The sequence below is a fragment of the Dama dama genome, chromosome 3 (assembly GCF_033118175.1).
Source record: "Dama dama isolate Ldn47 chromosome 3, ASM3311817v1, whole genome shotgun sequence".
NCBI classification, from domain to species: domain Eukaryota; kingdom Metazoa; phylum Chordata; class Mammalia; order Artiodactyla; family Cervidae; genus Dama; species Dama dama.
In genome coordinates, this window is record NC_083683.1 from 19,687,245 (window position 1) to 19,715,147 (window position 27,903).

The 27,903-nt window shown below is 39.2% G+C and overlaps 1 protein-coding gene across 6 annotated transcripts in view; it reads left to right on the plus strand.

The window, feature by feature from the left end:
• The window catches only part of TBC1D15 (TBC1 domain family member 15), a 72,304-nt gene extending 61,559 nt beyond the window's left edge, over window positions 1–10,745 (plus strand). For all 6 annotated transcript variants that reach the window (XM_061124618.1, XM_061124628.1, XM_061124584.1 and 3 more), the window contains 5 exons: window positions 3,601–3,700; window positions 4,565–4,662; window positions 6,634–6,750; window positions 8,049–8,135; window positions 9,425–10,745. In XM_061124618.1, coding sequence (XP_060980601.1) covers window positions 3,601–3,700; window positions 4,565–4,662; window positions 6,634–6,750; window positions 8,049–8,135; window positions 9,425–9,646 — 624 coding nt within the window. In that variant the 3' untranslated portion in view covers window positions 9,647–10,745. The remainder of the gene's footprint in view (window positions 1–3,600; window positions 3,701–4,564; window positions 4,663–6,633; window positions 6,751–8,048; window positions 8,136–9,424) is intronic.
• The last annotated feature ends 17,158 nt before the right edge of the window (window positions 10,746–27,903 follow it).

Consider the following 27,903-nt stretch of genomic DNA (forward strand, 5'->3'; position numbering starts at 1 on the left):
TGAAATCCAAAGACCTGACTACATAGGTCTCTGTACGTGTTTCCAAATAAAATTAATATACTTGATGCTGGCCCTTCATGGTCGGATATTGAAATGGCTTGCTTGTAAGGGGATGAAGATTTCAAATATATAATCATATAAATGATTCCTTGCTATATAGAGTCTGGGATACAGATGTGAAACTTTTTGATTGCTTCTGTTTTTTGATGACTTCTGTTCTTCCTCTCTTGCTTGCCTGTTTTTATTTCCCCTTTAATTTGTCTCAGTTTTACCTGTTTTCTCAAGTCTCTTCTCCATGGTTTCAACTCATCACTACTTCGCCTAGTTCTTTTCCATCCTTAATAAGATTTGATAGTTTTAAAATATTCTTTTTCTATTAAAGTAATACATATTCAAATTATATAGTCCTTTACCATGAATTAATTTTTTTGGATTATTTAGAAAGATTGTTAATTGCAGTAATCTGGTAATATCATAATTTGTCTTCCTTACCTTTTTGATTGGTTGATTTTTACCTGCCTTCTTAGTTCCATATACTCCTAAGCGCTCTAGAAACCTGAGGCATTTGTTATAAAGGTCTGTACAACTGATAATAATTGTATAAAAACTGTTGTTTTGTTTTCCTTGTTTTTCTTGTTTATCCTCTTTTCACTAGAGCTAGTTTGATAAAGAGGTCATGTCTTTGTTTAACTCGTTCTGTGATATGCTGCCAGAATTTTCCTGATGCTTGACATGAGGTGTTTGTTCAACAGATTTTTGTAAAATAAATATGTGAGTATTTCCCCAGTGCTTAGTTTAGATCTCAGCTTACAGTAGGTTTTCTAAGAATTAGTACAAACGTATGGCATTTACTTTTTCTGTTGTTGTTCAGTCGCTAAGTCGTGTTCAACTCTGTGACCCCATGGACTGTAGGACTCCAGATTCCTTTGGCTCCTGGAGTTTGCTCAAATTCATGCCCATTGAGTCAGTGATGCTATCTAACCATCTCATTACAGTAATAGTTTTCATAAGAGCTAATACTGGCATGTTCAAGTATATTATCTTGTGTGCCAGATATGTATATACATGCATATGTGTGCATGTATTTAGGCCTCAGATGTAAAGACCACTTTCTGAACATCTTTAATACACATTTCACAGTCTGTCATTTTTGTGTATGGAGGTTCAAGTTCTTTGTTCTGTCTTTTTCACAGTAGATACCTTTTCCATTGACAACGGTCTGGGGATATTTCTAGTCTTTATTCTAAAAAGATTTCTTAATGTCTGCTAACATTTTTTGTTTCATGATGTGAAACATAACATGAAACATTTCATAATATGAAAGGGCAGTAAGTTGCAATTAAAATAGTTTGCACAATTATTTCCACTGCATTGTTATTATTTTGGTGTCCTTGAATCTCTTCTGCTGTTTGATTCCTTCTTTTTGTTTTACAGCTTTATTTCATGTAAGTTTTTACTGCTTTACGGAGGCTGAATCCAATGTCTGTAGATTTACTTTTGTTGGTATTTACTCATATCTAGTGTTGGTCTAGGCATAGACTTCTGTCTCATATCGCCATATTATAGAAACAACTGCAAAATGATCTAATGAACTTCCTTATAGCCAGCATTCATTTTGCCATATAGTTTTAACTTGCCCTTCCTTCTTACCCCCTTCCATATACATATGTGTGTGTATACACATACCTGTATATATGTACATATACATATATGTATATATGCACACATGTACATGCATATGTAATGTATATACACATTTATAGTTAGACTTGAAGCCCTTTGTATATCCATTGTTGACCTCCTTTTCCTTTCTGCAGGAATAGCTACTTCTCTGAAGTTGGCTTCTGTCATTTTGAGAGTGCTACTTTTTATAGCAGAGTGGGCAGCAGTGGCCATGCCATGCTGGTACTTCCAAAACAGTGGAAGCTTTTGGCCATGTCACAGCAAGAATTATACTGTTAATCAAAGAGTTAGTCCTGCCTTTCCCTTTTATTTTACAGTGGGAAATGTGAAGAAACTATATCCCAAAAACTTGCGTTAGTCTATTAAAGCATTTCATTCGCTAATTAAACTATTCAGATCACTAAAGAGAAACCAGTTTATTGAGAATCAGTAGCCTTAATTTTTTTTTAACCAACTAATCTGATAGATACTTCTAATAAGGCACTATTATTAGAGAAGGAAATGGCAACCCACTCCAGTATTCTTGCCTAGAGAATCCCGTGGGCAGAGGAGCCTGATGAGCTACAGTCCACGGGGTCGCAAAGAGTCGGACAAGACTTAGTGACTAAACGACCAAACAGCATTGTCTCAAAAACTAAAAGAGAAATGTGAGGGGGAAAGGATGTTATTCTTAGGCTTTTCACAAAGATTAGGGCAGTGGTTCTCCATAAAGGGGTTAGAACACGAGGGTTAAAGGGATCATAATCATAAGAAACCTTTCATTTATTTTGGTGCCCTCCGCATCCCAAAACCTTGACTGAAATTTTGGTAGCGAATCTACTCAGTTTCAGAGATTAAAACATTTAAACCACAGTAATTCTCAAACTTTATGATCTCAGGACCTCTTCACACTGTTCAATATTATTGCAGATTCTAAGAGCTTTTTTATGTGGGTTATATCTGTTGATGTTTGTCATGAAAAGTTCTAGGAAATTGATAAATATCGTGTTGTTTGGTTGCTAAGTTGTATCCAACTCTTGCAACCCGGTGGACTATAGCCCACCAGGCTCATCTGTCCATGGGATTTCCCAGGCAAGAATACTTGAGTGGGTTGCCATTTCCTTCACCAGAAGATCTTTCCAACGCAGGGATGGAACCTGTATCTCCTACATTGGCAGGTGGATTCTTTACCACTGAGCTACCTGGGAAGCCCAGATATTTATTTATTTATTCATTTAGAGATAACAGTAAACCTTCTGAAATTTTACATACCTTTTTTTAAAATGAAAAATAACTTTTCCAAAACAATTTACTGAAAAGAGGGATTATCTTCCAGTTTTCATTTTCTTTTACTGTTTAGTATTTAGTTTAATAGGAGACAGCTGACTTTCACATCTGCTCTTATATGCGGTCTATTGCAATATATAGCCTTTTTATAGCCTTTACAATTATGGGAGAATTTAAAGTGCAAAATTCGTAGATTGTTTTAGTATTGCTGTTGTCATGAAAATGGTTTTGACTTCATAGATTCCTTAATGTCATCAAATCATAAGAAATAATTAGCTAATTCTTTAACACTGGACACATATTAAAGCTAAAATTAATTTTATTTCCTATGTTAATTTGAAGAAATATTTAGCAGTAAAGTGATTTGATAAAAGTCTGTATCCCAAATGTATGTTCCTTTCACCCAGGTTTCTTATTTGATATAAGAATAGTCTATCAGTCAGTCTACAGCTGCTGTTGTCTGCATTATTCTTTATCTTAAAAAATTGAATAGTGGGAAAAAATAATCTTTTAGCATTTTAATTAGTTGTGATTTTAAAATATAACCAATATGGTGTAAGTACAACATTTGTCCTTATTTTAATGGCACAGTTATCAGTGGTTATGTATGGTAAAATATTTATTAAATATTACTTAATATTTTTTTTAAAGCATCAAAATTTTGAAGAGCAGATGCAAGGCATGAAGACCCAGCTTATTCAGCTAAGTACCTTACTTCGGTTGTTGGACAGTGGATTTTGCAGTTACTTAGGTGAGTTGAGTGAAACAAAGCTATACTCAGCAAATTGTAGGGTAATACGCAAAGAGAAAAAATGTAAAGACTGTATAATCCACCAGTGTTGCCTGAGTTCCTCTGAGGAATAAAACTGTGGGACCAAACTGTCCCACTTGTACAATTCGGCCTTAAAACAGTTTATTCATACTATGAAATACGAGTCATCTCTCATTTGGGAGGACTGCCCCTGGGTTGCGAAGATCTTTTGGAGGAAGAAATGGCAACCCACTACAGTATTCTTACCTGAAAAATTACATAGACAGGAGCCTGACGGGCTGCGATCCAGAGTTGAAAAGAGCTGGACATGACTGAGTGACTCACACACATACACTCTCACCCGCATGTCAGAATCCGAGGAGACTCAAGTCCCTTACGTGAAATGGCATAGTATTTGCATATAGCCTATGTACATCTTCCTGTATACTTTAGATCACCTCTAGATTATTTATTATACCTCACACAACATAATTGCTGTGTAAATAGTTGTAAATACAGTGTAAATCCTTTTTAAATAGTTGCCAGGTGCAGCAAATTCAACTTTTGCTTTTTGGAACTTCCTGAAATTTTTTTTTCCCCAAATATTTTCCATTCACAATTGGTTGAATCCACAGACACAAACTTGAAGAGATATGGAGAGTCAGCTGTTTTTTGGTGGCTTGCTTTTAAAGAAGTTAGCCTGCAATTCTGAATCGTTTCCTTGAATTAGTAGAAGATAATTAAATTTATAGGACTTTTAATAGCCTAAGATGAACAGAAAAATTTGAGTTTGAAATAGGTACCCTATTCTGAGATAATTATTGTAAGAGAAAATAAGGTTTTTGTTTTTGTTTTTTTTTGTAGAATCCCAGGACTCTGGATACCTTTATTTTTGCTTCAGATGGCTTTTAATCAGATTTAAAAGGGAATTTAGTTTTCTAGATATTCTTCGATTATGGGAGGTAAGTTCTTAATTATTGTAAAAATGTAACACTTTTTATGAAAATAACCATTTTGTTTCTATAGACTATAAATGGATTATAATATCCTGACTGAAATTTCTAAAGCAGTTCTGAAATTCTGATGTTTCTGGTCTCTCCTTAAAAACTGTGTTGAGCTGAATGTGTGGTCTTGGGAGTTTTTTTCTGTAGATCACATCCTTGTGAGACTGGGGGCCAGTAGGTTACCCAGAACAAGTTCTGTAGACCATTTGACCTTGGGGTACTTTATGTGAGACTGTGCTGAATTTGGGTGTAGATTTAAATATAGTTAAGAAAGTTTTGGCAGGCCAGTCAGTTGAGATGGTACTTTATTTGCAGTTTGGAGTATTGGGAGGGAACTGACTTTTGTTTTACTTTTTCAAGAAATTTAAGTGAGAGCAAAATACTAACAATAATGTAACAAATATGCTACTATCTGCATTCAACATATGTAATGATTTTTTACATATTTTACATATTTTACTTATTTACTTCTATCAAGTTGGCCAAATAAATTTGTTTGAATGAACTTTTTGGCCAATCCAATAGTTTTTCTCTCTTTCCAAGGCAAAAAATATTGAAAGATGTAACTTAGATCTTTAATCACCACCCCAAGCCCCATTACCCTTTTCCTCACTCTGGAGAGTATTCATGATCATGTTTTTGGTTTATATCTTTTCATTCCATATTGTACCCAGGGCAACTCTTGATGAAAAACAGAAAAGTATTTTCTTTTCATATATCTGTTAATTGTTAACAGATGGTATGCTTTCGAGATAGACTATTGGTATAATGACCATCCATTACCTTATCTTTATGAAAGTAAAGATGACAGAAACTTTCCCAAGGAAAGAATGGGGGAAATAATCTGTTTGAATAATAAGTGAACTTAATATACAGTGAGTATCCTGAGGCTCTTACACCTGGAAGTTGATTCCTTACTTTTGGTGGCTGTGCTCCCGTTAGAGAAGGTGATGCATTAACTGAAGGAACACGTCTTTGTTTGAAATTAGAAGGAAAACTTACATGTTCTCGACCTAGAATCGTACTTTAAAGTTTATCAGTTTCATTAAATTAGTATCTCAGCTTCGTTTCAAAAGTTTTCAGTAGTTGTAATAACTCCTTAATCTGTGTTTACCAAATAAATTAGGACTTTTAATGAAATCTTTGAGGTTAATTGCATTATAATTAAACTTTCAAAAATGGATTTAGTCTGAAAATGATTCTACTTGGTTTATTTTTAGTAAAAGAAATAAAGACATTTCTGGTATGCTCTAATAATATTGTTTACACGAGTCTTTGATCTTTCTAAAAAAGATATTAAGTACATTAACCAGAGGAAATTAAGACTTTAAGTTTTAGGACATTTATTGGGAAGAAATGATCAAATGTTGTACACATTTGGGTATCAATTTTGGGTGGTTGATTGAGTTTTTGTCACAATCAGAGATATTCTGATTTATTATATAATATGTTGCTTAGAATGTAGAGCTACTTCTGGGTGTTTTTGATTCCATGCAGTGTATAACTGCATTTTTATTCCTATGATGTAGCTTTTCCCCTCACCCCTAGAGACTGAAGAAGATTTAAAAGTGAAAAACTGAAGGTTTAGAAAAATATTGAAAATACCTCTAACGCTTATACCTTAGCCATTTATCATATTGATTAGGCTCAGTGCTAACTGCAGTCACCTAAAGAGACATGTTTGGGATTCATCATAATTCATTTATTGTTTGTGGGCAAAGGTAAGACTTTCATTCCCCACATCTCATTTCTTAACTAGAAAAAGAATGGACTACTCCATCTGGACAACTTCTGCTTTGCATAGAAGTCATTCAGAATTGAGCATCGTATCTATGAAGAAAATATTTTCTTTTTTTTCTTTTTTCTTTTTTTTAAGAAAATATTTTAGAATTGATCGAGTTTACTAAATATGTGTTCTGTTTTCTATAGGTAATGTGGACTGAACTACCATGTAAAAATTTTCATCTCCTTCTCTGTTGTGCTATTCTGGAGTCAGAAAAACAACAAATAATGGAAAAACATTATGGCTTTAATGAAATACTTAAGGTAGTTTTTCTTTTAATTTAGATTTTAATATTTTGACTCTTTCCTCTTTTTGTTGGAAAACAAACATTTCCTTGAGTGTTACTGAATCTCTTGAGTGACTTAAAATTTTATCAGTAATAGTCAATACTAGGACCAGTTCTCTGAGAATGACTGTTCAGCAAGTTGAACATATTGGCCAGTTATTTTTTCTCCTAGCTAATTAGAAAGAGAAGCAGATTCAACAAATGCTCTTTTATGTTGTTTACTTTTCTAAAAAAAGTAATTCTTTTGCTTATAACTTTGAGATAGTAGACTTGGGACAGCTGCTGGATTCAATGTTCCAATAGCTTATTATTAATAGCTGTTCCTTAGCTTTAAAACTTGAAATGATCTAATGAGGGATATGTTAAATTTCCTGTTTACTTGTAGTCTGGGGGTATTTTGTTTTGAGGATTCTATCTACAGTGTAATATAACTAGTATGACACCACCCTTATGGAGGAAAGCTAAGAAGAACTAAAGAGCCTCTTGATGAAAGTAAAAGAGAGTGAAAAAGTTGGCTAAAATTCAACATTCAGAAAACTAAGATCATGGCATCTGGTCCCATCACTTCATGGCAAATAGATGGGGAAACAGTGAGTGACTTTATTTTTTTGGGCCCGAAAATCACTGCAGATGGTGACTGCAGCCATGAAATTAAAATATGCTTACTCCTTGGAAGAAAAGTTACGACCAAACTAGACAGCTTATTAAAAAGCAGAGGCATTACTTTGCCAACAAAGGTCCGTCTAGTCAAAGCTATGGTTTTTCCAGTGGTCATGTATGGATGTGAGAGTTGGACTGTGAAGAAAGCTGAGCACCGAAGAACTGATGCTTTTGAACTATGGTGTTGGAGAAGACTCTTGAGAGTCCCTTGGACTGCAAGGAGATCCAACCAGTCCATCCTAAAGGAGATCAATCTTGGGTGTTCATTGGAAGGACTGATGCTGAAGCTGAAACTCCAGTACTTTGGCCACCTCATGCGAAGAGCTGACTCATTTGAAAAGACCCTGATGCTGGGAGGGATTGGGGGCAGGAGGAGAAGGGGATGACAGAGGATGAGATGGCTGGATGGCATCACGGACTCGATGGACATGAGTTTGAGTAAACGCTGGGAGTTGGTGATGGACAGGGAGGCCTGGTATGCTGTAGTCCATGGGGTTGCAAAGAGTTGGACACGACTGAGCGACTGAACTGAACTGACTGAATATACCTAGTAATAAATTGTGTAATAGAGTATAATAGTGTTTCAGTTTCAATTATTTTATTGATTTATTCTAGCATATCAATGAATTGTCCATGAAAATTGATGTGGAAGATGTACTATGCAAGGCAGAAGCAATTTCACTACAGATGGTAAAATGCAAGGTAAACAGTATTTTAAGTAATTGAAAGATTTTTTTGTCTGTATGATTTTGGTGGATTGAGGTCACAAACTTTTTCTTTTTAGAAGTTAAATTAGCACGTTGATGGCAGGCACAAAGCATTGGCCAGCATTTGTTTACCATTATAGATTTACAGCACTTAATTGAAAACAATTGAATAATTATGCTAGGAGACAATAAGAAGACAGAATGATAAAAGTAATGAAAACACTTTGGCAACAAGAGAGGCTGTAGAAGCGTCGATATATTTTCAAAGTAGTGAGCACAGAATAGGACCTCATAGTGAATATATAGTGCCTTCAAGTCAGGACAGATGCTAATCAGAAATAATTAAATGGATATTATTTGGTCAATGTCATTACATTTATATCAGTCAAGCTCTTAATTATCTCTAAAAACAAGGCAAGTTTGAGGTGTTCTGTCCTGAATTTAAACCAAAGTATTACACTTTTGGTGTATTTTGGTTTTCAGATTTTTAAGAGAATTCTTATTTAGTCTTTGTGTCATTTGTTCATGGTTCCAAATATTTATTTTGGCTCAGTTCTTTTCTTTATAATTTTATGTATTTGTGTACTTAGGGCTGCACCGGGACTTCATTGCTGCCTGGGCTTTTCTGGTTGAGGACAGTGGGGGCCGCTCTTCTTGCGGCTCGCAGGCTCCTCTCTTCAGGGGCTCCTCTGCTTGGGGCGCTTGGGCTCTAGGACCTCTGTGGCTGCAGCACATGGGCTCAGTCACTGAGGCTCCCAGGCTCGGCACTCAAGGCGCACAGGCTTAGTGGCTCCATGGCCTTTGGGCTCTTCCCTAGATAAGGGATCAAATCTATGTCTTCTGCATTGGCAGGTGGATCCTTTACCACTGAACCAGCAGGGAATCCCTATTTTAGTTCAGTTTTACAAATATTTATTTGATAGCTATTCTGTTCAAAACTTGTCGGAGATGCTTTTCAAGTTTAAGGAACATTTGTGTATTGAGGGAAAAGAATGACGTAAATAAAGAGTGAAATAAATGCAAAATGTTAGAAAACAGTATGTTTGTGGGAGTGGTGGGGTGGGGTAGGATGGAGGGTGGCTAATTCAGAATAGATCAGAAAACCACTTATTAAAAAGAGTGGTTTGGATTTCACTTCGAGTGGAGAAGGAAGGCCTGAGAAGGTGTGTAACAATTGCACTGTTAGAACAAATGTTTGATGTTATCTTCAATAGTACGTATTAATTTGTGGGTACTTTTCCTCTGTGGTGAATGATGATTTTATATTTGGTTCTTCTTATTCAGGAGTTGCCACAAGCAGTTTGTGAGATCCTGGGGCTTCAGGAAAGTGAAGTTACAACACCGGATTCAGACAATGGGGAAGATGAAAATGTCGGCATGACTATTTGTCCTGCATCTGCATTTCAGAGTAACTCGTTGCCTGTCCTTACTGCCAGTGGAGGCAGAGATGACAGCCCAACAGAGATATCCATGTCCCCAAGTGTCAGCAGATTAACACCTGCATGATCATTCTTTGAAGAGACACTTTGTTACAACTTTTTTTCAAGTACTTGAAAGGTGGAAATTTGAAATCTTGGTATTGATCATGCTTTAAGGTTTATGGAAAGAATGTGTACTGATGTTCTTGCATTAAAGCTTTACAAAGATTTAAACTAATTATTTTTGTAGTTACTTCTACCAAATAGCCTTTCCTTTTCAATAACATTCCTTGGTATTTTTTATAGCTAAGTACATTTTATTTTCTTGCTGATGAACTGGAATTGGAAAAACAGTACAAGTGGATGAGTTGGAAATTACGCACTTTGAAAACATTCACTTTGTTTACTCCGGGTTTAGCAGGTTTGGATCTGATTAAATGCTGAGCCTTTCTATAGCTTTCTAAGCTAAGAAGTAGATTGTGGCCCAGTGATGAAATGAAAGAATTTATTTTTCTGTCTTGTTTACAAAAATACTCAGCTTAAATATTTACGCTGGTTGAATGTGATTTAAATTGGACATTTTCATCAATGCAATTTAATGTGTAGATAAAGAGCTATTTCAACCATAATAAGTGGATTGGCAGTATATTTTTTACATTGAACTTTTCTTCACTTGTATATAAAGACTGTATAAGTACTTATTTATGAGTATAAGAAAGGATAGGCATATTTTCTTTAACAGAATAAACTTGACTATTGATTTATATAACCTGATTTCACAAAGTTAATACATAGCTTCAATATGAGATCTTTTTCAATGCTATTTTCTTAACCAAACATTTATTTCAGGAGACTACATTCAACCCCATACCTGGTGTAATTTTCAAGTTCATTGCTTATAGTCTCATTTTACTAATAATGTTTACTATCTTTCCTAATAATGCATTAACTGATTAATCAGGTCTTTAAATTTTTATGAAATACTCTTTACCAAAAGCTTACGTCAAAAATTTCATTATACTATCACGAGTCTCAAAATAATGCTCTTTTGTATATGAATGAAGCTATTGTTTTTACCATGCAGTGTTGCATGATTTTAAGTTATGTGTAGTGAACATAACTGATTCCATTTTAATTGTAATTTGTTTACTTCTGTACATATCATTAAAATAAATTTGAAGTTGAAATGGTGTTTTCAGTTAAATTGCACTTGGAAATAATCTGCTTGTTCTTCATGAGAAGAAGAAAACCCTAAGATGGACCCCAGTGCATCTTGTATTTTTATATGATTGAAACGGTCATTTGAATGAGTTGTGGAAAGAAGTGAGAAACATGATTCTTTATAAAGAAACTTTTTATTAGCATGAAATTGGGTATAGTATTACCTTGGAGGATATAATTATCTGAATCAGTAAAGCAACTTCCTGCAAGTGATGTTAATAATGTAAAATAAAAGTTACATAGTTCTAAAATGGTCCACTAGATAGATTCCCAGACCCCCCCTCCTCCCCCGACTCAGAGAACTAGGGAACCAAATGAACTTTTTCTTACTTGAGCTTTAACTGACAGTCATGACAGTAGAACCATTAGATTGTATTTTTTAATATCATATGTGTGTTATCTTTCATCAGTTAATAATAAGTAAGTCTATTCAGAAAAAAAAGTAAACTGATGAAAACTTGGCATCTCCAGCCTTTCATTTCCTGGTGTTGAGGAAATTGCTGAGAACATCTTGATGTCCTCCTTGTTCTTCCTGGGCAGGGACTTTGGGGAGGGTTTTTTTTCCCCCAACTATGTAATAAAATGTCTACTTCAGAGTTTTAAAAAATTTTAAGACATTTAGTAAGTTTAACTTTTGTGAAGTTTTATTTTTAAAACTACTTGTTAAAAAACATTTTTACTAAACATGTAATATTTCTCTTTGGCACATTTTTTATATGTAAATAATGATAATACAGTGCTAAGTAAAGTCTGACTTAATCCTTGCTAGCAAAACCAGCTAGCAAGTAACCATGTAAACTTGAACTTTTGATATTGCTAAGATAGAGTTCAGGTAAGTGTCTTAGTCTGACTTTTAAAAGATTTGCTTGTTTCAATTTTCACAAGGTGCTCTCTCCATGCCGATGACACATGAAATATTGAAAGTGAAAGTGCAAGTCACGTCCGACTCTTTGCAACCCCATGGACTTTACAGTCCATGTAATTCTCCAGGCCAGAATACTGGAGTGGGTAGCCTCTCACTTCTCCAGGGGATTTTCCCAACCTAGGGATCGAACCTAGGTCTCCCGCATTGCGAGCGGATTCTTTACCAGCTGAGCCACGAGGGAAGCCCAAGAATACTGGAGTGGGTAGCCAATCCCTTCTCCAGCGGATCTTCCCAACCCAGGAATCAAACCCAGGTCTCCTGCATTGCAGGTGGATTCTTTACCAGCCGAGCTATATTATGTGCTGTAAAAAGTTTTCAATTCTGATAGGAGTCTATGGGCAACCTTTCTGCATTGTAGATTTAGAGAATTGCCATTGTATATTGTATTGCTTGGAGTAAATTTTGACTTAGAGTTAGGTAGACAGGTCCTTAAGGTTTTTTTTTTTTTTTTTTTTAAGTACCTTGATTTTCTAAGGTGGATTTGCCCTAGTTCTGGTCATCATTTTTAGTAAAAAGTAATGACAGTCAACTTTGACTATTTTATGTAGGTTCCTCTGTTCTTACATTTTGAAGAGAAACTTTCAGTGTCATTTTACTTCTGAACATGAAACAGGGTTAAATTTGAGATGAATCTGAAAGTTGTTTTAATCAGTACCTAATGTCATTATCCGACAGTAAACGTCTGTACTTACTGTACTGAGTTGGCCAAAACGTTCATTAGGGTTTTCTGGTAACATCTTCGGGAAAAACCTGAAAGAACTTTTTGGTCAACTCAATACTTTTAACATGAATACTGCCATTTAAATGCTAGTGTATTTGGCCTGTCCTCCCTTTGGGTCCTTATAATATGGGCGTTTTTTAAGTTGTAGGTATTTGAGGATTGCTCTGATTACAAACATTTTTATCTTAGGTCTTATAAGTAGACTATTTTTCAGGCTGTCTTGACTTAGGGGAAGAAGTGTGTCATCCTTAGATGCAAAGAGGGGTGGGGGTGGGGCATTGATTGGACATACTTCTATAAGTTCTGGGGTATCCAAAGCACTCTTGGCTCATGGGAAATTGCACTGTTAACAAACTCACTGTAAAGAAAAACAGATCGTAATCCAAATCTCTTTCTAAGAACCATCAGACATCAGAAATGCTGGATTTACCTAATGTAGTTCAATCTCTAGAGTTAGAATTGGAATACTAGAATACTAGAATAATATAATATAATATAATAATATAATATAATAACTCACTAGAGTGAGTGCTTGCTCAGTCATGTCTGACTCTGTGATCCCATGGACTTTAGCCCACCAGGCTCCTCTGGGATTTTCCAGGCAAGAATACTGGAGTAGGTTGCTGTTTTCTAGAGAGTCTTCCCCAGAGGGATCAAACTTCTGTCCCTCGTCTCCTGCATTGGCAGGCGGTTTCTTCACCACTGAGCCTCCTGGGAAGCCCTAGAGTAAATAGGTCAGCTGTTAACTACGCTTCTCCTCAGAGGTCTCTGGTACATTGCTCTTCACATCTCTGTGTACTAAAGTAGACAGAGTGAAAAGAACAAATGCCAGCAAGCTTCGCTGTGATCAAGGAACAGTTCCTTTCAGGTTTTTTTAATTAAGAAGATGTATTAACTTCAGAAATGGGCTTTTGCTGTGACATTCAATAATGCATATTTTCAATACCATACTAGTCTGGAGGCACCAGACCCACTGAGTTAGCTGACTGCTTTAAAAACAACGAGAGCTGTTTTTAAGATTGCTTTAGATGTTTTATGGCCTGATTGTACATCGTTTTTTCATGAGTGTCACAGGTTCACTTTGTAAAGCAAATTCTTCTCCAGCGGAGAAGCCGTCAAGGTACTTCTGAGAGCTTAGTATTAATACTGCATGCCATTGCACCTCGGAGGCGCGGACTGCAGGGTGCGTCCAGAGAAAATATGAGTCACGTGCTCTTTGTTAACTGACTCAGACGTTAAGTGGGCCAAATGGAGTGTTTGCTGACCAGGAAGTCATTAACAGAATAGCATCTGACCGAAATAGATAGTGTAAAGACTTAAATTGTTTTCTGAGTGAAACTGTTTATTTTTTTATACTCTTAATAGAAGTAATGCTATTATAAACACACACATGTTCCTATTTCTGCCTTCCCCACTTCCAAAATTCACGAGAAGTTCTTTCACACACGTCAGGGTGTAAAGAAGGTAACCCGATAAATAGTATTGTTAAATTCCTCAATTTAAATGCAATTTCTGAGTACATTTGGGACAAATATTTTATTCTCTTCTGGTTTACAGAGCTTTTAAGGATTCTACATGTAGGTTAATGAGGGGGAACCCAGTCTGATGTTTCTAGCTTCCTTCATATCCTATTAACAGTTTTCCAGACCAGCCTTTTAACTTTCTAATACGACTTATCCCAAAATTTTATTGATCGGTGAAGATCAGGGGGGAAAGAATCACTTTCATTGGTATTTCATACCTAAGAAGAGTGACAAAAAAACAAAAAACCCTTCACTGCTTAAACAACCTACGGAATGGATGGGGTTATTCTTTTTCTTTTTTTTTTGGTATCTTTAATTTTTTTATTCTGTATTGTGGTAATTGGGGTATAGCCGATTAACAATGTTGGGACAATTTCAGGTGAACAGCAAAGGGACTCAGCCGTACATACACAGGTAATGGATGGGTTAGTCTTGACAGGTACATCTTAGGGAAGGAATTTAAGGAATAGAAATGTTTCAACTGGAGTCCGGTGAGTTGAATTCAGGTGGCAGAATCCTGGAGCCATCTGCCTCAGCAGAATCATTTTTTCCTAACCTATTCCCTTGTTCCTGACAGGACTGTAGGTGAATCATTCCAGCCATGAGAATCCATACCCCCACCCCACTCCTTTTTTTTTTTTTAAACACTTGTGGAAAAGGAAATTCTTTACCACAGAAATTCCCATTTTCTTTTGGTCACTCTTAAGTTTGATTTTGTGATGCTTCTCACATGCGTGGGCTGCTGAATTTTCCGTATTTTCAACTCTTCAGAATTAGAAGAAGGTGTGTTTAGAAGAGTGGCTCAGTGGCAAAGAATCTACCTGCCGTGTAGGAGACGCAGGAAACGGGTTCGATCCTGGGTTGGGCAGGCTCCCCAGAGGAGGAAATGGCAACCCAATCCAGTATCCCTGTGGGGAAAATCCTACGGACAGGGAAGCCTGGTGGGCTACAGCCCGTGGGGTTGCAAAGAGCTGAACGTGACTGAGCAGCTGAGCATACCGCCCCTCTCCCAATACAAGTTTATTCTGCAAGAAGACTTGAGTAATTGTGAGCATTTTATTTGTTAGCTTTACAGTGTGGAGTGAGTCCATGAGAGTCCTGGCCTCGGTCTAGGGTGTCCCTCTTTAATCTTTTTCCATAGTTTCCTAAGTTATTCTTAAGGACTCACATTGTCTGAGAGCATCGCTATGGCTTTTTTTTTTTTTCTTCTTTTTTTAAATACAGGAGTTTCTTTGTTAACTTGCTTTTAAAAACCTTGAAGTTTTGTATAGCTTCTTTTTCTTCTTTTTTTCTTTTTTATTTGCTATCACTGACTTGATTTCTTGACCACAATTTAGAGTTGCTTGACTGTATCAACACAAATATGAGTTCTTTTGATGGGTGGTGCTAATGGACAAATAGTACAACTAGTTTGAGGTGTTTGTTTTCTGAGTTAAAGGTGACTTCGGGTGGGGTATAGATGCTTGGGTCATAAAGTGCTTTGTGTTCTTGTCACACCATGGAGTTTATCCTGTAACATTCTGGGAGTCAGGTGTCAGAAAAAGATTTATTCGCACTGAATTGTTCATACTAGAAAATGCAAAACATTTTCTTAACGAATGCAAAACAGAAGGGTTAAACTATTTGAGTAGGAGCACAAGTTTTAGAGTCAGGCGGTCATGGATTTGAGACCTGGCTCCGTCGTTTCTTAATATTGTGACCATAACGGTTCCCAGTAAATGGAGTGTATGTAAAATGTTTAGTACAGTGCCTGGCATGATAAATAAATGGTATTGTTATTATTTGATGACAACCAACTAGATACCACGGCAGGCCATCATTTTTTATTCTTAAAGCTATATGGTTTGCTTTTCCTGCCAAAACATAGTATCCAACAGGCATGGCCTGGGGGCACCATTTGATTTGTTTTCATTGAGGTCATTTTGATTTTAAATCTGAACTGTGTTCTGGTTTCATCTGAGCCATTGCCTCACTGACCCCAGAATAAATCACTATTCCTTTTCTGCTTTAGTTTTATCCTATTCAAATTGGTTTAAATGTGCTTGCCTTTTATGAGTCTCCTTTTATCAAAGTTGTCATAAAAACATGGTAATGAGAACACAAATGTAAGATTTCATATTTTGCTTATTAATAGAGAAGTCTCTAGTCAACCATCTTGGTCAATATAGAAAATTATAAAAAATAAAAATCACCAGGTTTGTCTGCACTAAGTATTTTAGTGGTATGGTAATTATAGTGTCTACTTGATAGTCAAAGGTCCCTCGAGTCAAAGCTATCGTTTTTCCAGTAGTTGTATATGGATATGAGAGTTGGACTATAAAGGAAGCTGGAAAAAAAAAGGAAGCTGAGTGCCAAAGAATTGCTGCTTTTGCTGGTGTTGGAGAAGAATCCTGAGAGTCCCTTGGCCTGCAAGGAGATCAAACCAGTCAATCCTAAAGGAAATCAGTCCTGAATATTCACTGGAAGGACTGATGTTCAAGCTGAAACTCCAATACTGTGGCCACTTGATGGGAAGAACTGACTCATTAGAAAAGACTGTGATGCTGGGAAAGATTGAGGGCAGGAGGAGAAGGGGACGACAGAGGATGAGGTGGCTGGACGACATCACCGACTCGATGGACATGAGTCTGAGCAAGCTTTGGGAGTTGCTGATGGATAGGGAAGCCTCGCATGCTGCAGTCCATAGGGTTGCAGAGTCAGACATGACTGAGCGACTGAACTAATAGTCATGTGAACATTTTATCAGGAAAAAATAGATTCCTAAGGCCGTAGCAGCTGTTTTTGGTTATGGTCCAACATTAAGTCAGTTCAGTCAGACTCTTGATACCGAATCACCCTTATCCTCCATGACTTAATTCAGATTATATTGTCTTGATGTCTGACTGGTTGACAGAATGTCCTTGCAAAATTTAAATCCATCTTTATCTTTGTTGAAATTTTTTTCTCAAAATGATAGTTTCTATAGTCTTTGGGTGTGTTCCACAGGAGTAAATCATCTCCATTGTGTCTGCACACTTTCATGTATTATAGTATGAGTGGGCATAGTGGAAGCCACTTGAGTTGGTATTGTTTGGGGATATTCTTCCTGTGAGCACAAGTGCATACCTCATACTGACTATGAGTGTGTGCTCAGTCATGTCAGACTCTGTGGCCCCATAAACTGTAGCCCTCCAGGCTCAGAATTTTCGAGGCAAGAAATACTGGAGCAAGTCACCATTTCCTACTCCAGGCAATCTTCTCAACCCAGGGATTGAACCTGCATCTCTTGTGTCCTGCATTGGCAGGTGGATTAGCGCCACCTGGGAAGCCCCATACTATCATGGCATAATCAATTTTATGAAGACTTCTCATTTAAAGAGTGGGATCTCCTAAGCTCTCATGTAAGCCTAAGACTTTTTCCCCCATACTGCTGCTTTTTTCTTTTAATCCATTTGTAGATACTTAAAGTACCAGGATATGGTTCTAGTGGTAAAGAATCTGCCTGCCAATGCAGGAAATGTAAGGGACGCAGGTTTGATGCCTGGGTCGGGAAGATGCCCTGGAGGAGGGCGTGGTAACCTGCTCCAGTATTCTTGCCTGGAGAATTCTATGGACAGAGGAGCCTGGCAGGCTATTGTCCACAGGGTCACACAGAATCAGACATGACATGCGAGCAGTGATGCTCACATGCAGAGTACTAGAATAGATGGCAACTTTGTTAACTATGTATATGACAGTTGGTTTGTGAATATGTTGAAAAGAAAATAGTGTTATGTAAATGCCTGCTTGAGTTTCTTAAATGTTAGTCATGGCAGGTGTGTTTCATTCCTTTACTGATAAATTACTATACTACTAAGTTAAGGAAACACTTTAGCTATGGCATACGTTTATTTTGGTATGGTATTCACGTGGTTAGGTTGGAGGAATTAGGAATGGATGATATAGCAGTGAACAATTCCTGTCACAGAACCAAAAATGTACCCTGTAAACCCTAGGAGTCAGATGTCAATGGAAAAAAAAAATCCAACTGAAGTGATCACTAGGTTGGTTGGTTTTGTGCTATGAAGTTAAGCCTTATTCAATGTGGTTTAAGCACAGCAGGCATACATATCACATTTGCTTGTGACACAGACTTGATAGGCTGGAATGATGGCTTGCAACCAGAAAGACTTAAGGGAAAGAGATCAGCCTTTTTTATTCCCAGTCTCAAAATAACCACTGTTGATTGTTTTTCAGGTACCTCCGTATTCTGACAGCCCGTGTCTGTCCTTTAATAACTGCACTCGCCTTCTCCATTCATCTTGGGGAGGGACCAGGAAAGTTTTTTCTGATCATCAGCTTGTTTCCTTTTATCCTTCCCCCGAACATATTTCTTTACATCTCTGAAAATTCACTTTGATGACATTGTAATCTGTCGGATTTTTTTTTTTTTGGCCATGCCACGTGGCCTGTGGGATCTTAGTTCTCCGACCAGGAATTGTTTGTTTATTCCCTCTCCTTTCAGTTCCCACTGTATACATTGACCCTTCTTTATTGTTCCATCTTCCAATATAGTTGATATAGTATCAGTTTGTCCTTGTTGTTTAGTCGCTAAGTTGTGTCCGACTCTTTTGTGACCCCCATGGACTGCAACCCACTGGACTTCTTTGTCCTTGGGATTTCCCAGGCAACGAATGCTGGAGTGGGTTGCCATTTCCTTCTCAATGGGATCTTCCTGACCCAGGGATCAAACCTGTGTATCCTGAATCTCCTGCATTGGCAGGCAGATTTTTTACCACTGAGCCACTGGGGAAACTCATTATATTAGTTAGGGCAATGCAGTTCTTAGCTGAGACATGTCTTTCTTTGACCCTTTAATTTTTCTTTGGGAATCAATTCTTACTAAGGTTTTTTGTTTACTTGTTTTTTACATAATTATCACTAATCCAGTCTACCAAATGTTTAAATCGGGGCTTGCCAGTGATGGGGGTTTTACCATAATCTGATTGCTCTATTTTGTTCAGAGCTCTCAAAGTCTTCAGGTTTTTCTTTCTTTCCTGGTCAGAGTCTCCAACCATTTTCCCACGACCTGGCTGCAGGGTAAATGCCCGGCTCCCAGCCTCCTGTGGTTTGAGTCTCGGTACTCAGTGCACATGTTCTTTTAATCACTTTACTTTCAGGGTAATGCTGTTCTCAAACATGTCTAGTGCCCTTCTGTCCAGAGGTCCTCTGTTTTACAGTTTCCAGAAAATAAGCTCCATTCATCCCCCTGGAGGCAGGAAGGGAAGTGGCTTGGCTATGTAGAATAGAAGAGGGGAATATAGAGTTTTAACTGCCTTTAAAAAAAATAACAGTTTTATTAGGATATAATTCATGTGCCATAAAATGCACTCTTTTAAAGTGTGCAGGTCACTGATTTTTAATATATCCACAGAGTTGTGCGAGTATTCTCGTGTTGAGAGTCTCTTCATAACTGTCAGAAGAAACTTGGGGCTCAGTAGCGGTCACTCCTGCCTCCCCCTTCCCTGCAGCGCCCGACAACCACTAACCTGCGTCTGTCTGCCATCTCTCTCCTCTCCCCCACCCTTTTCTTGTTTCTTTTCACCTCTTCACCACGCTTCACACAAATGGAGTCATGCACTATGTGACATTTTGTGACTGGCTTCTTTAACTCAGTATGATGTTTTCAAGATTCATTTATGTCCTAACACATTTCAGTACTTTCTTCCTCTATGTTACCATTTATGGACACACCATATTTTGTTTTGTCTTTTCACTTAGTTGATATCTGCATTGATGTGAATTTGGGGTTTTTATTGTTATTACAAACTGTCAAACATTTTTCCAAAATGACTACTGCATTGTAACATATACCTAGAGGTAAAATTGTTGGGTCACATGGTAACTTTGTAGTTAATATTTTGAAGGACTACCAAACTTTTCCAAAGTGACTCATCATTTTTCATTCCTATCAACAATGTATGAGACTTGCTATTTTTCCATTTTCTTCCAATATTTGTCTGTCTTTTTTATTTTAGCCATTCTAGTGGTTTATAAATATCTTTTTTTGTGTTTTGATTTGTATTTCTCTAATAACTAATGTTGAGCATCTTTTCATGTACTTATTGGTCATATATTCTTTGGACAAATGTCAGTTCAAATCCTTTGTCCATTTCAAAATTGGTGATTCATTTTGAGTTAATTTTTGTGTCTGAAGTAAGGTAGGAGTCAGTGTTCATTGTTTTTCATGTAGATATCCAGTTATTCTTTGCTATGAACAGTTTTAGCACACTTGTTGAAAATCAGTTGACCATAAATGGTCAAAACTTGTTTTGAACTCTAAATTCTATTCCATTTATATGTCTATTGTCCTACAGGCTTCCCAGGCAGCGCTAGTGGTACAGGACCTGCCCGCCAATGTGGAAAACATAAGAGACTTGCATAGGGGAGACCCCCGGGGGGAGGGCACAGCCACCCACTTCAGTATTCTTGACCGGAGAATCCCTATGGACAGCGGAGCCTGGCAGGCGATAGTCCAAAGGGTTGCAAAGAGTTGGACACAACTGAAGTGACTTAGTGTCAGACTTTATTTTGGGGGGCTCCAAAATCACTGCAGATGGTGATTGCAGCCATGAAATTAAAAGACTCTTACTCCTTGGAAGGAAAGTTATGACCAACCTAGATAGCATATTAAAAAGCAGAGACATTTCTTTGCCAAAAAAGGTCCATCTAGTCAAGGCTATGGTTTATCCAGTGGTCATGTATGGATGTGAGAGTTGGACTGTGAAGAAAGCTGAGCACTGAAGATGCTTTTGAACTGTGGTGTTGGAGAAGACTCTTGAGAGTTCCTTGGACTGCAAGGAGATCCAACCAGTCCATCCTGAAGGAGATGAGTCCTGGGTGTTCATTGGGAGGACGGATGCTGAAGCTAAAACTCCAATACTTTGGCCACCTCATGCGAAGAGCTGACTCATTGGAAAAGACCCTGATGCTGGGAGGGATTGGGGGCAGGAGGAGAAGGGGGCGACAGAGGATGAGATGGCTGGATGGCATCACCGACTCGATGGGCATGAGTTTGAGTAAACTCCGGGAGTTTGTGATGGACAGGGAGGCCTGGCGTGCTGTGGTTCATGGGGTCGCAAAGAGTCGGACATGACTGAGTGACTGAACTGAACTGAACTGAGGTGACTTAACACATTGTCTTATAGTGCCACACTGGTTTGATTACTTTGTTAAATTTTGAAATTGTTTAATGACTTCTTAAACAGTCTTTGAACAATTCTTTTTCAGTCTCCTCCATTCACTCCCACTTCTAGAGGTATTTGAGCCTTTAGGAGATTCAGTAATGTTAGCTGAGTTGCTTCTCAGTCTTCTTCATTGATAGCTTAGGGTTCAGCTTTCTCACATTTACAAAATCTTTGATCAGTTTTTCGTCTTCTTTTAAGTTTCCAATCTTTTTGTTGCTGTTGTTTCTCCAATTTATGCTAATCTTTTGTGCCTTAAAAAGGAAAGGAAATCCTTTACTGTTGCTTTAGTAGGATTTCAGGAGGGAGCAAAAATAGTTAAATCTACACTATTAATTAGAAAGAGTACTTAAAAATCTTATATAGATGATCCGGACTTATTACCTACACTTTGGAACCCACATTATCTTTAACTCCTGTGATCTGGGTTTATTTCCTCTCTCTTACTAAAACTGCACTCTCTAAGGTCACCAGTGACAGTCTTGATAGCCAAATCTAGTGGTCTTTCTCTAGTTCTCATTCCTTTCCACTTCTCTGTAGTATTTGAAACCACTGACCATAAGTTTTATCTCCTTTCTATGTTTCACCTCCTTTAATCTTTTTTACTTGGATGACTTCTCTTTTTCATTCTACCTTTAATTATGAGCATCTTTTGTGGTTTAGTTCCTGGGTTCTCTTGGTTATTTATTTATTATTAAAATTTTTAAAATTTGTGGTAAAATGCACAGAGCATAAAGTTTATCTCTCACCATTCCTAAGCTCAACAATGTTAAGTACATTCATGTTATTGTGCAGCCAATCTCCAGAATTTTATCTTATTAAATTGAAACTCTGTGCCCCATTTTCCCCTCTCCCCAGCCCCTGACAAGCTCCATTTTGCTTGTGAGTTCAGCTATGCTAGATTTCTCATATAAATGGAATGTATTTGTCTTTTTGTGACTGACATTTCACTTAGCATAAAGTCCTTGAAGTTCATCCATGTTACGCATTTGTCAGGATTTCCTTTTTATGGCTGAATAACATTCCATTGTAGGTATATTCCATGTTTTGTTTACCACTTTGTTCATTGATAGACGCTTGTGTTGCTCAGCCTTTTGGCTCTTGTGAATAACAATGCTATTAACATGGATGTGGGGTTTCCCTGGTGGCTCAAATGGTAGAGAATCTGCCTGCAATGCAGGACACCTGGGTTTGATCCCTGGGTTGGGAAGATCTCCTGGAGAAGGAAATGGCAACCCACTCCAGTATTCTTGCCTGGAGAATCCCATGGACAGAGGAGCCTGGTGGGATAGAGTCCACAGGGTGACAAGAGTCACACAAGACTTCGTGACTAAAGTCAACTCAACATGAGTGCAAAAATACCTCTTTGAGTCCCTGCTTTCAATTCTTTTGGATTCAGACACGCACACAGACAGACACACACACACACTTCCCTGGTGGCTCAGATGGTAAAGAATCTGCGTGCAATGCAGGAGACCCAGTTTCAATCCCTGGGTGGGGAAGATCCCCTGGAGAAGGGAATGGCAACCCACTCCAGAATTCTTGCCTGGAGAATTTAATGGACAGAGGAACCTGGTGGGCTGCAATCCATGAAGTTGCAAACAGTTGGACCTGACTGAGGGACTCATGTATATATATGTATATACATACACACACCCAGAACTAGGATTGCTAAATCATACCATAATTCTTTTACTTTTTTGAGGAATCCTTTTCCTGTTTCCCCAGAGGCTGTACCATTTTATATTTCCCTCGATAGTTCAAAAGGATTCTAGTCTCTCTAGAGAGGATGTTTCTCTATATTCTTTTATTTGGATAGTCCATGGCCTGTGCCAGCTAACATCACTGAATTACTCTCAGATTTCTATCCATAGCTCTAATCTACTTCCCAAATTCCAGTCTAACATTTATAATTGCACGCTATTTAAAGTTCCTTTATAGTACTGCAGTCAACTCAATTTCACTCTTCTTTTTCCAAAACTTTATTCCCCTCTTTTTTTTTCCCAAAACTTATTCCTTCGTTGGAAATAGCGAAAATACCACCATTTACAGCCATGGAAGCTTGAGAGTTGAGTCTTCTTCCTATTTTGGACTTCACCTTCTATTTCAGAAGCAATATTCAGGCCCTCACCCCGCCCCTGCTGGCCAGGAGACCCACCCCGTTGACTCCTGCCCCTCCGCCCCCACCCCTCCCCTCCCCCCGCCGCCCCCTCCTCCCCTCCCCCTGCCGCCCCCACCTCCCCTCCCCCTGCCGCCCCCACCTCCCCTCCCCCCTCCCCCCACCTCCCCGCCGCCCCCACTCCCCCCTCCCCCGCCGCCCCCTCCTCCCCTCCCCCCTCCCCCCACCTCCCCGCCGCCCCCACTCCCCCCTCCCCCGCCGCCCCCTCCTCCCCTCCCCCTCCCCCGCCGCCCCTCCTCCCCTCCCCCTCCCCCCTCCCCCCTCCCCCCTCCCCCCTCCTCCCCTCCGCCCCTTTCCGCTGCGCCGCGGAGCTGCCCGACGTTTGCGCTACAGGACGGCTGGGCTGCCGCAGGACTGTTTGGATGGTGCGCTGCCGGCAGGGTCCTGGCAGAGGCTGAGTCCCTTGACCACTTCCGGTGTCCTGTGTGCCTAGAAGCCAGTTTAGGTGCCGAGTGGCCACGGCCTGTGGTTTGTATGCTGCAGGAATGTCTGAAACCCCGGATGTGTGGGGTGGAGCTCCGGCGGCGGCCGACGACGCCCAGAGACTTCTCCCCATGCTGCGCTAGCAGTTTCTTTCCGCCCAAGATCCAGGCGCATGGGGCCTCTTGTCTGAACGTGGACAGACTTCCTGGTCAGTGGCTGAGGTTACAAACGGCAGGGAGCTTTGGGCCTGTGCGCTGCGGCCGCGGGCCTCTCCCTACCTGCCGCGGAGAGCTGCAGCTGCCCCGGAACCAGCGGAGACAGGGCCTCTGGGGGCGGAGCAGTTTCCTCCAGGGTACTGTTGCTTGGGCTTCCCAGTGGCTCTAGTGAAGAACTCGCCTGTCGATGCAGGAGACAGGAGGCGTAGGTTTGATCCCTGGGTCCGGAGGACCCCTGTTGAAGGAAATGGCAAGGACACTCCAGTGTTCTTGCCTGGAAAATCCCGTGGACAGAGGAGCCTGGAGGGCTGCAGTCCATAGAGTTGCAAAAGAGTCCTGGCATTCAGATTTACAAACACTCAAGTCCTTCATTCTGTTTTTCAAGTTTCATATTTGCCTTCCAAAAACTTACCTTCTCTTGGCTTTGCTTTTCCTACCTCTCTGAAATTTTTCCTTTTCTTATTTTCCTTTTTATGTTTCTGTTTTTATTTTGTTTTAAATCATTTCTTAAATTTGATGTTCCCCAGGGTTTTCTGTTCTTGACTGTCTTCTCAAACAACATATACTTTGTGAGTGAAGCTATATTAAACCAATTCAGTACTTGACAATAGTCAAGGCTCTATATCCAGCTTAGGTCTCATTTCAAGTTTTAAACCCATATATTCAAATGCTTATTGGACAGTTTCACTTGGTCATTCACATGCAATATATATAAGATCTAACTTTTAAGAGTTTTTTTTTTTTTTTTTTCTTAACTTGCAATTATTTATGTGTGGTCTAGTTCAATGAATGAGACTGTAATTTACCCAGTCCACCCAGTCAGAAACTTGAGAGTTATTCTGGGAGCTTTTTATCTGCTCCCACATCCAAGTAGACATGTTATCCTATGGATTTTACTCCTTAACATCTCTTATTCTTTTCATTGCTTACTTCGTCCCCCAGTTGGACTATTTCACGTCCTAAGTGGTTTATACCTTTAGTTTTGAGGTCCTCCCCCAAGCTGCTGCTTTTCTGAAATACCAAGATGGTTACACTGTTGCCTTGCCTAATGCCCTTCCAAGTGCTCTCTTTCCCTTACAGGATAAGGTGATAAAGTGAAAAGCCCACTGAACGCCATTCAAGATTTATCAGGATTTGGATCCCGTTTTCCCCTTCAGCCTTATCCTTCAAGGGCACCTTTGCCCTGGCCCACACTCCATTCTTGTTGAGCAACATCATTTGTCGATATATTTCTTATATTGTTCTCTCTACATGGAATCACCTCCTCACTATCTCCTATTCCATTCCAATTAATAAACACAAACTCACTTTTAATTATTCAGCTTCTAGAAAGGCCCACTTAACTCCCCTAAGGTAACACTGAGCACTCTGTCCCTTGTGCTTTTACTGTCTTCTGTAGAGAATTCGATGTTTTGTTTCACTTATTTATTTGCATGTATATTCCTTCAGCCAGTCTGTGCTTTGCTTGAGGGTGGCAGTGTACCTCATTCATCTTTGCATCCCCAGGACGCGGTTTCAGTGCCTGACAGAGTGAAGTGAAGTTGCCCAGTTGTGTCCAACTCTGCGACCCCCTGGACTGTAGCGTACCAGGATCCTCCATCCGTGGGAGGCAAAAATACTGGAGTGGGTTGCCATTTCCTTCTCCAGGAGATCTTCCTGACTCAGGGATTGAACCTGGGTCTCCCGCATTGTAGGCAGACGCTTTACTGTCTGAGCCACCAGGGAAGTCCTAACAGAGTGAGTCCTTAACAAGTCTTTGTTGAATTACACATCTTCCCAAATCCTCTTCTAGATGAAATAATTTATGTATGTTTTCTTGAGTTTACTTTTATTTCCTTGTTTGGAATACTCAAAGGTTTAATGTAATAGTTGAGACCATGGATTTTGGAGCCAAACTGCCTGAATTTAAATCCTGCCTCAGCCACCTTTTAATTTTGTAAACCTTTGGCATGTGTGTGTGTTAAGTCACTTCAGTCATGTCCGACTCTTTGCGACCCTATGGACTGCAGCCCGCCAGGTTCCCCTGTCCACTGGACCTCTAGGTTGGTACAGAGCCCCTGTTTGAATTTCCTGAGCCACACAGCAGATTCCTGTTGGCTGTCTATTTTACTCATGGTAATATAAGTTTCCAAATTACTCTTTCCATACATCTCACCCTCTCCCTCCCTCTCCCCATGTCTATAAGTCTATTCTCTATATCTGTTTCTACATAAACATGTCCATTTGATCAAGAGTCTTCAATCCTTCAGGAGGCTATTAATATTTTCCTTGGTAATTTTATGACTTACTAAAGTTTGAATGGTAAGTTATCAGTTGATCTATGCATTTCAAATTGTTGGACTTGTTCTAGTTTGAAGTCATCAAAGGAATGATTATATGGACATTTCATATCCTTTTCCTTCCTACCTAGTGAGGAAGATTCTAGGGTTAGTGTCTCAACTATGCATCAGTTCAGTTCAGTCGCTCAGTTGTGTCTGACTCTTTGCGACCCATGAATCCTAGCACGCCAGGCCTCCCTGTCCATCACAAACTCCCGGAGGTTACTCAAACCCATGTCCATCAAGTCGGTGATGCCATCCAGCCATTTCATCCTCTGTTGTCCCCTTCTCCTCCTGCCCCCAATCCCTCCCAGCATCAGGGTCTTTTCAATGAGTCAGCTCTTCACATGAGGTGGCCAAGGTATCGGAGTTTCCGCTTCAGCATCAGTCCTACCAATGAACACCCAGGACTGATCTCCTTCAGGATGGAGTGGTTGGATCTCCTTGCAGTCCAGGGACTCTCAAGAGTCTTCTCCAACACCACAGTTCAAAAGCATCAGTTTTTCGGCACTCAGCTTTCTTCACAGTCCACCTCTCACATCCAGACATGACCACTGGAAAAACCATAGCCTTGACTAGATGGACCTTTTTTGACAAAGTAATGTCTCTGCTTTTTAATATGCTATCTAGGTTGGTCAGAACTTTCCTTCCAAGGAGTAAGTGTCTTTTAATTTCATGGCTGCAATCACCATGTGCAGTGATTTTGGAGCCCCCCCCCAAAATAGTCTGACACTGTTTCCACTGTTTCCCCATCCACTTCCCATGAAGTGATGGGACCAGATGCCATGATCTTAGTTTTCTGAATGTTGAGCTTTAAGCCAACTTTTTCACTCTCCTCTTTCACTTTCCTCAAGAGGCTTTTTAGTTCCTCTTCACTTTCTGCCATAAGGGTGGTGTCATCTGCATATCTGAGGTTATTGATATTTCTCCCAGCAATCTTGATTCCAGCTTGTGCTTCTTCCAGCCCAGCGTTTGTCATGATGTACTCTGCATATAAGTTAAATAAGAAGGGTGACAACATACAGCCTTGACGTACTCCTTTTCCTATTTGGAACCAGTCTGTTGTTCCATGTCCAGTTCTAACTGTTGCTTCCTGACCTGCATACAGGTTTCTCAAGAGGCAGGTCAGGTGGTCTGGTATTCCCATCTCTTTCAGAATTTTCCACAGTTTATTGTGATCCACACAGTCAAAGGCTTTGGCATAGTCAATAAAGCAGAAATAGATGTTTTTCTGGAACTCTCTTGCTTTTTTGACTATCCAGCAGATATTGGCAATTTGATCTCTGGTTCCTCTGTCTTTTCTAAAACCAGCTTGAACATCTGGACCATTCAGGTATGACCTAAATCAAATCCCTTATGATTATACAGTGGAAGTGAGAAATAGATTTAAGGGACTAGATCTGATAGACAGAGTGCCTGATGAACTATGGACGGAGGTTCGTGACATTATACAGGAGACAGGGATCAAGACCACCCCCATGGAAAAGAAATGCAATAAAGCAAAATGGCTGTTTGAAGAGGCCTTACAACTATGCATATATGTGGCTAAGTCACAGCCTCACATTTCCTTTACAGTTGCCTAAACATCACTGCATAGTTTTATCACACAACTGGGAAG